Source organism: Scyliorhinus torazame, chromosome 6 (genome assembly GCF_047496885.1).
Source record: "Scyliorhinus torazame isolate Kashiwa2021f chromosome 6, sScyTor2.1, whole genome shotgun sequence".
NCBI classification, from domain to species: Eukaryota; Metazoa; Chordata; class Chondrichthyes; order Carcharhiniformes; family Scyliorhinidae; genus Scyliorhinus; species Scyliorhinus torazame.
Window position 1 is genome coordinate 202,088,766 of NC_092712.1, and position 13,278 is coordinate 202,102,043.

Genomic DNA, 13,278 nt, shown 5'->3' on the forward strand with positions numbered 1-13,278 from the left:
AGAGAAATCCAGCAAGCGGCTACTTCACTCACCCCTACCTCTCCCCCCCCCCCCCCCCCCCCACCCCACCCCCCCACCCCCCCCCCCCCCCCCCCCCCCCTCCAGCCCGGCAGTGGAAGCATTGGAAAGGGTGCAAAGGGGATTTACCAGGATGCTGCCTGGTTTGGAAGATAGGTCTTATGAGGAAACGTTGAGGGAGCTAGGGCTTTTCTCTTTGGAGTGGAGGAGGATGAGAGGCGACTTAATAGAGGTTTATAAGATTATAAGATTATGAGGGGGATAGATAGAGCGGATGGTCAGAGACTATTTCCTCGGGTGGATGTAGCTGTTACAAGGGGGCATAACTATAAGGTTCAGGGTGGGAGATATAGGAGGGATGTCCGAGGTAGGTTCTTTACTCAGAGAGTGGTTAGGGTGTGGAATGGACTGCCTGCTGTGATAGTGGAGTCGGACACTTTAGGAACTTTCAAGCAGTTATTGGATGGGCACGTGGAGCACACCAGAATGACAGGGAGTGGGATAGCTTGATCTTGGTTTCGGACAATGCTTGGCACACCATCAAGGGCCGAAGGGCCTGTTCTGTGCTGGACTATTCTATATTCTATGTTCTATGAAGCTGATGGAATTTAAATTCAATTAATAAATCTGGAATTGAAAGCTGGTCTCAGTCATGAAACTACCGTCAGTTGTCATAGAAATCCATCTGGTTCACTAATGTCCTTTGGGGAAGAAAATCTGCCATTCTTACCTGGTCTGGCCTACATGTGACTCCAGACCCACAGCAATGTGGTTGACTCTTAAATGCCCTAGCAAACTATTCAGTTCAAGGGCAATTAGGGATGGGTAACAAATGCTGGCCCAGCCAACAATGCTCACATCCCCTGAACGAATACAAAAATTAACGATTTATATTGCTTAGCCGAGAATTCTGAATATCAAGCCCTGAAAGTTAAATCAATTCGGAATCACATTATTTTAGGCACCTTGGAGGGTACTTTGTCAAATTCAGATGACTGAGAAATATTAGGGAATTGGATCAAAGATGTAGTGGGCAATTTAGGGGTTTACAGCCTGACGGTAAAACTGCTAGCACTGAGTCAGAGGTATATGCCCTTACCTGGCCTGAGTTACATTGTCCCACTCAATATTAGCCCATTATGGAGTCTGATGGCCTCTCTTGTCCATAAATTGGCCCTGTTCTTTTGTATTAAAGGGAGTAAGTAAACAAAAGTCCAGATAGCTATGATGAGTTCAAGTCTGGAGATGTCTGGACAGAACCATCTTTGAGGAGCTGGGCATAGCTCAGAGAGAGAAGAATGCAGTTTGAACAGGTGGGGCAGAAGGATTTGGAGAACAACCGGAAGAGGCCATGAAAAACTGCCACAGAGACAAGCATTCAGACAAGTTCTGAATGATCCTCACTACCAGCAGGAATATATTCTGTAAGGCAAGTATCATTTTTGCCTCTCTGTGTAAGTGGAGTTAAGAGCTGTATGTTCATTTTACGTACTGTTTAATGGGAAATTGTGTGTTAGGGTTAAGAGATACCTGTGAGCTGTTCTTGTTAGGTTTGAAGTTTAAAAGTTTAAATATTGTTTTTCTTTTGTTACAAAAAGTTTTGTTTTAAAAATAACCAGGCCCTATTTCTCATGTAATCACTCCTTGAATTAATTGGTCTTTCCGGACAGTCGTAAAAATAAAGAAAAGTTGTGGTTCTGGCCCAGTTTCTTAGTCGCTGTTGAGATCTGGTCTGGCGTCCGTAACAAAATGTTCTGTAGTCGAGGGAGGATTTAACATTACTGATGGTTATTCAGTTAACAAGGCAGGCAGAAGTGAGAAAACAAAATAGTGTATTTATTTGAAGGAACGGGGAGATTTTGTGAATAAGAACAACTGGCACAGTGCAGCATATCTACTTGGGCAGAATTTTACTCAGTATCAGCGGGTACATGGCTAACCGGAAAGAGCGTAAAATCTCGCGGGAAGCTGTCAGGTGCGCATCCCGATGTCATCACACATTTTCCCAATATTAATGTCGGAAGGTGAATGCAGGAGTTGGAATTATGGCTACTGGCAATTAATCAGTCAAAAGGCAATTGAAGGACATTGTACTTTTCCTGCAATTTAGAGGTCTTTGCCTGGGCAACATGTGCAGGCAGCCATTACGTTTCTTCACTTTTCTCAACAAAGCCAGGATATAAGGGGACCAGAGCATTGGATGTGTGAGTTAGGAGTTCAAATGAGTGTTTGTAGCCGCTTTATTGCTGAGATTAACAGCCTCAGTGTATGGGACAGTGCCATCTGCATTTCAGCAGATGGGTATTGTGCATTTGCAGGGGCATCAGCTCTGAGGAGAAAGAGGGGGGCTGAAGGTAGAGGAGGCCAGGTGACACCACAACATTGCAGGGAGAGACTGTGAGAGGAGACATGCAGGCACAGCAGGGGCAGGGCCAGCAGGGAGAGCAAAGTGGATTGGACTGCAGAAGATGTCACTATCCTGCTATCAGAGTGTACAGGCAGCGAACCAGCTCCCTCAACATGTCCGAGGTCCAGTGCAGCAGGATGCGGCGTTTCTCGAGGGACGCGGTGACATCATTCTGCAGGACGATTGGGCCAGAGATCGCCTTCAACCCCCTTGTGGGTGGGCACCCAATCCCAGCTGCTCTGAAGGTCACAGTAGTACTCCATTTGTTTTCCCCTGGATCTTTCCAGGGGTTAGTTGGGGATTTGTGTGGTGTTTTCAAATCTGCTGTCTACAGTTGCATTGCGCTCATCACGGACACTGTTCAGATTGGTCCTCACGTTCATTCATTACTGGATGGACAAAGCCAGCCAGGTTGAGTGAGCCAGAGGCTTCACAGCTATTGCTGGGTTCGCCCTCAGACAGTATGCCACCACAAGACCCAGATTCTGCAAGTCTGTGCAAGGTGCCCTGGCAGTTCCCATGATGAATATGTCATGTGACTCTCCCAGGTGCCAAGCTGTTTATGGCTCCAGCTCAGTTGGATGGTTGGCTGCTGGGTGACAAGGGACATCCCTTGAAAAGATGGTTCACAACGCTACTCCAGGTTTCAAGGAGAGGCAAAAGACATGATAGTCATCGTGGGTTTAGGAGTTGTTGCCTAAGAAGTTCCTGCAGTGCATCTTGTAGATGGCACACACTGTTGCGACTGTGCGTCACTGGTAGAGGGAGTGGATGTTGAAGGTGGTGGTTGGGCTGCCAACAAAGTTATCTTGGATGTTGAGCTTCTTGAGTGTTGGTGGAGCTACACTCATCAAGGCAAGTGCGGAATTGTGACTTGTGCCTTGTTAGTGGTGAACAGGCTTTGGGGTGTCAGGAGGTGAGTTACTCACCGCAGGATTCCTAACCTTTGACCTGCTCTTGTAGCCACAGTATCTCATTGCAAGGGTGCATCTCCTTCATACATATTTCTGAGGTGGCAGTCCTATCCCCCATTGACACCTCAGAACTTCTATAATAAGGTTTGCTGCATCTGTCGTCAATCATAAGATGCTGATGAGATCTGCATCTATGGAACTCATAAAGGGCGCTCAGGGCTCTGAAACAAAATCTTGATTTAGCAGAATTACAAACAAGAAACATACTATGATTCCTCCTGTCACACAGAAAAATACATAACACTGCTGAAATGAAAGAATATCACTCATGATAATCCCATCCAGTGTTCAGGGTGCCTTAAAACTACACTTGCAAATGCTATGTCTTGGTATCCCATCCATTTTGGCAGTGACATTGGAGGTAGATTGCTGACTCTGTTGTGTCAACTTTAATGACCTTGGCAGTCATCCTCTGGCTGGTGGGCCTGGACAGGCTTTGCCTGGGAGGGTGGGGCAAGCAACATGACTGGGGATTCCTCAGTCATCATGGTCTCAAAAGATGCCATGGTCACTGGCCGAGGGGTGGAGGAACTGCCATCCTCACCCACAGCACCGTGAGAGGAGCCCACAGAGATGATAGGCAACCTCGTCCACCTCTGTGAGTTACATGCTCAGGCTCAAGACAGCGTTCAAGCTCCTAATGGACGCCTCCATGCCAGAGACCATGGTACACAGACTCTCAGGGATCTTCGGCAGATCTCTCTGTGTATCCCACTGGATATCCAGCATCTGCCACCTTAAGGATGACTCCAGAGGCTCATCATTTGCCTTGTACTCAACTTCATCCTGGTTTCTGACAGTTTGTCAACAGCTGGAGCCCTGGGCACTCTTTGCCTCCACCAGCTCTTCATGCAAGCATGCCATGCTCTTCCCACATTGCATTACTGTGTGAGCTGATGAACTAAAGTTCACCAAATGTGCTTGTATCCGAGAAGGTATCCATTAGTGAGAGCAGATGTGACGCGGGTGGATCTGTGTGTGACTCCTTCCTCCACCAGTGTCAATGGTAGGTCCTTGGATTCCCGAGTGCCGCTGGAGATTGGCGCATCTGAGGGAGGATGTCCGTGGTATCAATCATGACATAGTCAATGTGCATGCTAGATGGGCGGGTGAGACGGTGGACATCAGTATCATGGTGGCATCATAATTGTGGACCCTAACTTAGAAATTGTGTTTATAGTCTCTGCCTGTCCCTCACCTGTCCACTGGACTCCTACCTTCCTCTAAGCTGCCTGCCTCTCCACGACCAGATGACCTTGGTGTACATTCGCACTCAGACTCCAGTGCGTCCATCTCACATTTGCTCAGGTGCGCCCCCAGCGGCATTATGGCTTCTTTTCTCCTGTACGGACAAAGATCCATTTGTTAATCCACACTCTACCTGCTACACCATATCAGGCTCGCAGCCACCCCCCCCCCCCCCGGGCCAGAACCAGTTGATGTGTCTGTCCCCCCCCCCGCCAGAACCAGTTGATGTGTCTGTCCCCCCCCCCCCCGCCCCCCCCCCTGCCAGAACCAGTTGATGTGTCTGTCATATTTGCACATCTGTCCCTCATATGCATTCAGGACTAGAAGTCTGATCTCACAGACACAGCAGCACAATTAACTCTGAATCTTATACCCCTGGGTGCCACGAATGGCCACCCTTCAAATTCTCTCTGCAGAGTACCATGCCAAATCAATACTCACCCTTGCTGAATGCAGAAAATCATTGAAACTTTATCAGCACTGAGTCCTGGTGTGTTGCACCATATTGTACCCACTGATCAGGATTGCCACCTTTGCCCAGGCCTTCTTTGTTCAGTGGGCTGGGCTTCCCTTGCCATCCTGCAACATCAGGATGTCCCGTCTGGCATTCACGAGTGTGCACAGGCACTCATCTGAGAAATGAGAGGCAGAGTGCCTGCCGTGCTTGCATTGCCTTCCTGAATGTTGTGTCAAGCGATGCCATAACTGTAGCTTATATTTGGACAGCTCCCTGTGCCTCCTCTGGAACTCCTTGCAGCCTTCATTGGTGCTGCCTCATCCACTAATTTGAAACCCCGCCATGCTCTCTCTCCCACAAGCAACCTTTCTCCAATGTAGGGGTTTGTTTCACCATGGCCGCTCATTAGTTGACAGGCCAACATGAAGTTGCATTGTTTGGACGTTCGAGGATAGAAGCAGAAATCACGGCCGCTTCCGGCCCGTGCGGCCAACAGTTGTCAAATTCAGGCCAAAAATTAGGAAAGAATGAAAAGAGCGTGGTCGCTGTCATTACACAGTGTTCTTGCTGTGGCGGCAAAAGGCTGCACAGGCGTGAAGAATGTTTCCCCAAAATATTGGAGTGCCATTCCTGTCAGAGGAGAGGACATTTTAAAGCTGTATGCCACAGCAAAACAATTCCTGACTCAGAAATTTAAGGAGAATCAACAATATTTACAAACATCAACCACTTCAAAGATGGTTAAGTGCTGTCAAGTGGCATTCAAGAAATTGAAGATACAAAAGACAATGACCGGAATTCTGCAATGGTTTACTGTCTGGTCACACCGGCAGCACACCCCTCCCTACGGGTTTCCCAGCAGCATGGGGTGGTTTCCACAGGGATTCCTGTTGAAAACAACGGGAGCAGAGAATCCTACCATCAGCAAATGGTGTGCCACCAGAAAACACAGAGTTGAGAGGCCAGGGTATCCTGCCCAATGAAGTGCCATTCTTGGGAGAAATTACAGAATCTAATGGGAACTACTGGGGTGCAGACATTATGGTCAATGAACATAAACCAAACTTCAAATTAGACACTAGAGAAGGACTTTAAGGGGCCGGATTCTCCATTTCACAGACTAAAGATGGGATTCTCCTTTGCCCGACACCAAAATTGCATTCGGCAATCGGGCGGATAATCCCCGTTTGCGGCCGAATCGGGGTCAGTGCTGTTTTTTGGATTCACCGCCCCCTCCAAATCATCGTCATCCAGGAGCGCGCAGCACGCCATTGCGACGGCATTAGCGCGTCACTTTGAGACCCTCCCCCGATGCTCCACCCCAATGGGCCAAGTTCCTGACCACGTGGGTCACGTATGGTCTGAGTTTTCATAAACCCGGCATGGCAGCTGCGGACTGTGTCCAGCGGTGCCACAGTCGGGCGGGAGGGACAGTCCTGCTGCAGGCAGGAGGGACTTTGGCAAGGGCTTGGGGGACTGGTGGGAGGTGGCGGGGGGCTTCAGGGGGACACTATTTGGCCAGCCAGGTCCGCTGCAGGCCGTCGCCCTATGCATGCGCAGCCACGGACCTGGCAATTCTCTGGCCATTTACTTTGGGAATGCTGGGAGTTTCACGTGGCACGGCTGATAGCTCCCCACTGGGCGGACCATCATTGAGGGGGCGGCGCCGACTTTTTCATTGTAAAACTAGACACTTCCTCTGGACTGGCGAATCTAGCCCTATGTGCTGACGCTGGGACTGAATCGGTGGTGTTCTGTGGCCATGGAAGCAGCGCAAGTCCCGGAGCAATTCAGGATCCATTCATGAGCGAGCACTGGAGCCTTGTGGAACTAGAGCAATTCCAATGAAAAACAGCGTCCGATTCGCCGGGGTCGGGATTGACACTCAAGAGGCTGACAAGCTGAAGCTACAGATGAGCACTCCACTCCTCACACACACTCACCCCAGACAAAAGGATGGCTGCATGAAGAACAGCATACCGGTTCGCAGATGTGGAGCTCGAGACCCTGCTGGATGCCATGGAGGAGAAGCGGGTCACCCTGCACCCCAAATTGGGAAGGAGGCCGCCACCCACTCCATACACCGGACCTGGGCACAGGTGGCAGAGGCTGTGAGCGCCGAGGACTCCACCGCCAGTATCGACCAGCAGTGCCAGAAAAAGCTGCACAACCTCCTCAGAGCGAGCAGGGTGAGTAGCCAACAACATGTCCCTGGCACCAATCCACGTCCTACACACCGTAACAACCCCCCCCCCCACCTCCCCCTCCCACCCCCAAACCCCACGCGCCAGCTTGCAGCGCAGCCTGCAGCAATTGCCAGCACATATACCACCCTCTCCACAAAGGCCACCAGCTGCCCACCCCCTGTGCTGCCCACATCTGACTGCCTAACATTGCGTTTTCAGTCTCCCCCACCCAGGACAAGGCAGGGCACAACCGCAGGGAGAGAGAAAAAACTGGAGGGAAGCCATTTCTGACCTGCTGCTCCTCACCGTCGCAGATCGTCGGGCACTGAGCCTAATCAGTGGGCCCAGGGAGAGGGCAATCGCCAAGGTGGAGGTCGGCATCAAATAACCAAGTGAGTTGCGGGGTCCCTATGGCATATGTGGCACAACACCGACATCGCCCCCACACCACCCCGTCAACCCCACCTCCCCACATTGCCCCATCACCCCCATACCACCCTACCTCTCCCATAGCACCACAACTCCAGCATCCCACCACCTCCACACAATCCCACCAGTTGCCCGGGGGTCATCAAGAACTCCAAGCAAGGAGGAGGCGAATGGGCTGGTGCCGGTGACCCCCGCAAGGGAAGTGTCGGAAAGCCACAGCGTCTTGGACTCCTCCATCCTGTTCCTGGCGGATTTGATGGGCAACAGGCAGAACAGGGTGGCACTACGCCACCTGGGACACCTGAGAGACTGCCAGGCCCGGTCCCTCCAGAGGATGACCGCCAACGGGGGAATCCAAGTCACAGGGTGTTAATCGCAGCAGGTCCTCTCCACTCCTGAGGTACCGCTTGGGGATCCACCGAGTCATAGCGTAAGGTCTCCTGATGCCAGGTGTTAGGTGTGGGTGCAACACAGAGGATAGCGTGGGGCTGGGGCACAAACCTATAGAAGCATGTTCACCTTTTCACAATGAACACCTGTTCACAAATATTTCAACCTGCTCTGTCAGAAGAGTGTAAGAGATGGATTACGCTGAGCTGGCTACAGAGAAGGCACTAGGGGTGGGGGTGGATGTGTGTCCGGTGGAGGTGGGCACGTGTCTGGGCCCCTATGTCAGCCATTGCTCACCACCCCGGCACCCGGTGCCAACCCCATCCCTCTCCACCACTTGGAATGAGGGAACCACCCCACCACAGATCCCCAGTCCGATGGGCACGGAACCCTCAGTGCCTCCCCCATGGACCCCATGTCACTACCCCCTGGAAGTATCTGGGGCAGCTCTTGGGACAGTACTAAGTGCTGCCCGCGGGTGTACCTCTCTCCCCTGGGGACTGTACTCACCTGTGCATCCCCAGTGTTCTGTTTGCCAGTTCCCCATTTTTAAAATCCTGTTGTAAACCATGCCAATGTGACGTCACACCGCTTGGTGGGGACTTTTCTATGTGGAGTGATGCTACGGCGGGGCGCTCCACTAATTATATTGAAATATATTATTATGGTTCCCCATCATTTCCTGACAGGAACACCGTGATGCTAACTTTTGGTTGGTTCTTAATTTGGCTCTATTTAATCACGTTTGCTCAAGAGTCGCCAGGTATCTTTCGACACCGCCACAAGGTTCAGAACCGAATACTGATCAATGACGCGATACACCAGTTAGTAAGTTCAAAAGCAATGCTCATTTATTTACACACAGTCAAATCTACTCATGCATAAACTGTACAAACTAAACTACCACTATTACTAAAGCCTATACTTAGCTTTGGGCGCCCACTCAGTCAGAGGAACAATGGCCGTTGCTCGGTTCTGAGGCTGCTGGGTTGAGCTGTTTACAGGGTAGCAACTAGGAGCGTCTATCTCGTAGCGTGCGTTGACTTGGAACTTACTTGGTCTGCTGTAGCTGCTAGGCTGGTCTCTCTCTTCGTTGAGAGCCAAAGCCAAAGGAGGGCGTTCTCCCTTGGGGGATGCCTTTTATACCCAAAAGGGCTTTGCGCTCTTTTGGGCGGGCCTTGAACTTGGCCTCAACTAATTGGGTCTTTCCCAATCATCGGTATCGATTTTCCTCCAATAGAGGGGTGGTTCCCTGATCGCTGGGCATGTCCTGGTGACTGTCAGTCAGCTTTGCCTTAGCTTCTTCTGGCGCCAGGGAGTCTGTCCTAACATTGTGTATCTAAATGTTTCCCTTTTGTTCCCTGAGATGGCTCATTAGTATGTAAATCGTTTGGTAGTTTCTGTCCTGTCTGAGCGTTTAAGGTTCTAATCAACAGACAGAGCTTGCACCTGCTTGTTTCTTAGCATTGTCCAATTTTCCCTGCAATCTTTGCAAGTGTCCATTTTGTAATCGGGAAGTGGCCATCCCAGATGGCGATACACCCTCCTTGTAATCCTCAAAGCGAAGCATGAAGGATCGCATTACCATGGCATCTTCATCCTCTGATCCCCGGGGCATCCATGTTTAGGCTCTACACTGTCCTATCCTATGCTACACAATTTTACCTAAACCATTTTAAATACATTCACTATCAAAAAATTCTATGACATTAATACATGCATTAAAGAAAAAGAAAAAACTGGAACCTCTAACTATTCTCAATAAACTATCTTCATTTAAACAATCCAAAAATACAAACAATCCAAAAATAATCTATACATCTTAAACTGTACAAAATAGCAGCACACAAATTTCTCTGGCCTGGCAGTCAGACGCAGAGGTTTACATCTCTTTATTCCATAGAATACATTAAACAAAATGGATGCTCTTTAATCCGTCCCAATGGGTTCGGGGGTCTGGTGAAATCCGTAAATGGGGGACCTAAATCTGTATACCGTGGTGCGAGAGCGATATGCTCTGTTTCGCCATTTCCTGACTCTAAACGTTTGCACGGCACTGCAAAGTATCGCCAGCACCAAGAGTGCTTCGACTACATATGAGGGTGAGTACCAGGTGATAAACTTATCACACCAAGTCGGGGTATTGCTAGCTGTCGCTGGGCTAGTTATCTCGGGGTTCCGTGTATTACAGTGGTGAGGGTCATTTACGGTTTGTGTGGTAGGGGTCAGGGGGGTAGTGTCCGCGCGCAACTGAAGGGATCCCGCTAAGATCCATGTGAACACGAAGGCTGTCTTCATCGTTGTTGGACTTCTTTGTCTTCCTCTGGGGTTCCTGGGTTTCTGGAGTTCTGTGAACACAAGCATAATTTCTGTTATTATCTTGCTTAAGATCTCGTATGTCTGTCTGTCCTTTATTGCCAATTTCCCTTTATAATTGGTCACCATCTGTGACTCCCTCATTTTTTTAAAAAAACCGAATATTTAGACAAGACACCTAAGAAAATACTGCCGTACTGCGAGCCGTCTCGCAGCCTGTGAGATTTACCATCCCAGTGTTTGAGGATGTAAATAGCATAGGGAAGCAACCTAAGGGTTGCCAAAACCAAACAAAAGAATTTTGAACGTAACGAGCCAAAATGGGGTGCGTATGGGCCGCGGCGGGTAAGAAATGGGTGGAATCCCCGGGTAGGACGGTGATCAATGCCGTATGTGCTCTACCCGAACGTAGCTGACCAGAGGGGGGTCCTCAGGCAGGGCGGGGACCAGTGCCGTTTCTCCACTGCCTGAGCAACCGGCAAGAACGGATAAGAATGTGGTCGTCGTGGGGGGCTGCCTCTCGAATTAGGAGCGCAACTATGAGTTGGGTTCTGTCGACAGACTAGTTCCTCTGAACTATTGTCTGGGACAAACTTGTACCTTTAACAAGGTTCTGGTGACAAACTAGTTCCTCTGAACTTTTGTCTGGGACAAACTTGTTCCATTAACAAGTTTCTGGGGACAAACTAGATCCTCTAACAGCCATTGGCCGTCAAAGGGAGTGGTGACGTGGGGCCGTGAAAAACTTTCAGAGTTTACACACAACACTTGACAATAACACTAACGAACAAACATTCAACAAACATGTTGCAGGTTCCATGAGAAAGGACACCGTATCTCTCCATCGGTTCCTTTTTTCTCCATCAACTGGACACCTCACTGCTCAATAGCGAACAGGGTCGCAAAGGGATTCGTTTGGTGGGAGTCAGACACTAAGTCATCATCTTCTCCCGGCTGCCAAACTCTTGTCTGTAGTAACCGTGCTAAAGCTGCTTGGGGCGAATTGGGGTCCATCTCATCATTCCGGATGAGCCTGAACGAATTGTCTCGGTGCCAGAAGCGTGTGTCGAGGTTGGAGCTACTATGCTTCAATCCGTAATAGTCGGGCGGTGGGTCTGGGTCAGGGGCTTTGATATAAGTGATTTCAAATAGGTCGGTAGAATCATGCTCAGATTCACTGGGAGTGGGGCCTGGTGCAGGGGTGTAGTCGTATCGTGGTGTGCTGTGGCTATCATCATCTTAATCGCTATCACTGTCGCTGTTGCTGCTGGTTGAGGGATGGGAGAGGTGGAGTTGTGCCTCTGGGGGCGGAGTCGTGTCTGAGGGCAGGCTGGAGTGGTTGGGGGAGGGGAGGAAAACGTCATCTGTGGGGGGGGGCATGATCGTCTGCTGCTGCGAGCAGAATGTGGTGTGTGTGGTCATTCTGTGAGCCATAAGCCTTGAGCTGGTTTATATGAAACCACTCAGACTTACCATTGGGATAGGTTATTTTGTATACTGAGGGGCTGACTTTGTCCGAAATGGAGTACGGTCCGTAAAATTTTGGTGAGAGGAATGAACTGGGGTTGTAAAGGGAAAGCATAACTTGTTGCCCGACTGTAAACTCAGTGGCGTGTACTGTTTTGTCGGAACAGGCCTTGCTCAGTTTCTTCCTGGTTCCAAGTCTCACTGCTGCGGTGAGTTGGGCTGCTTTTATGTTCTGTACCAGTTGTGCAACCGAATTTTCATGCGTGAGGGCTATAACTGCGGGACTGGCCAAATTCAGTCCTAATAAATACTCAGTATTTCTGGGGCGTCCGGTCATGAGGGTGTGGGGGGTGTAACCTGTGGATGTAGATACTGTGTTTCTTAAAAACATCAAAGCAAATGGGAGTACTGAATCCCAGGTGCTATTATTTTGCTGAACCATTTTCCTGAGGGTGGCTTTCAATGTCCTATTCATTCGTTCTACAATACCACTTGACTGGGGGTGGTATGCGATATAGAACTCTTGTGTAATTCCGAAAATCGTGAGGACGTTTTTCATTACACGTCCGGTGAAAAGGGAGCCTTGATCGGGCTCTATACTGCGTGGGAGGTCCCATCTTGTAAAGATGTGGGGTGTTAAGATTTTAGCCGTCGAATTGGCTGTATTAGTTCTTGACGGAAATGCTTCCACCCACTTTGTGAAGGTGTCTATGACCACCAACACATAATTATAACCATTTATGCACGGGGATAGGCGTCCTATATAATCTATCTGGAGATTTGTCCAGGGTCCATTAACGGGGCGGGTATGGCTAAGTTGAGCCTTTTAAGCATATCTGTCCGGATTGTTCTGGGCACAGATTAAACAATTCTCTACGTAGTGTGTGACATCGATTTTTAATTCAGGCCACCAACAAAGCGGTCTGAGGTGGGCTAGGGTGGGTTCATTTCTTTGGTGTCCATGATTGTCATGGAACTGACAAATGATCTGGTTCCTGTCCTGGCTGGGAACTATATAAATGCCATCCTTTAAAATCACACCGTCGTGTGTGGTGATCGCGTTTCTAAACTTGTCGTACGGGGCTGGGAAGGTTCCCTTTAAAACTTCCCTGAGTTTCTCGTCCTCTTTCTGGGCCTTCGCTAAATCCTTAATGTTGGTCTGTGAGACCTGTACTGCGTGTACTGGGGTGCTTTCGGGGGGGTTCCAAAAATAACCATGCCTGGAGCCTGCCTTCGCTAGGGCGTCTGCTTTAACGTTTCCAGGGGGGGAAAAACGGTGATGACTACGAACCTTAATTATACCGTATTTCCTATCCTTCGCTTTCTCTAAGATATGGCGGAGTAATAGGGTTGAGGGTAGGGGTTTACCGTCCGCGGAAACAAATC

General features: G+C 49.6%; 1 protein-coding gene across 5 annotated transcripts in view; it reads right to left on the reverse strand.

Moving 5' to 3' along the window:
- The window catches only part of LOC140425229 (zinc finger protein 385D-like), a 1,050,252-nt gene that overhangs the window by 977,773 nt on the left and 59,201 nt on the right, over positions 1–13,278 (reverse strand). For 4 of the 5 annotated variants that reach the window (XM_072509303.1, XM_072509300.1, XM_072509299.1 and 1 more), the window contains exon 1: positions 4,617–4,709. The exons of the other annotated variant lie outside the window; for it this stretch is intronic. In XM_072509303.1, the coding sequence (XP_072365404.1) occupies positions 4,617–4,692 (76 nt within the window). In that variant the 5' untranslated portion in view covers positions 4,693–4,709. Of the gene's footprint in view, positions 1–4,616; positions 4,710–13,278 lie in introns of those variants that run through there. 5 annotated transcript variants of the gene reach the window in all.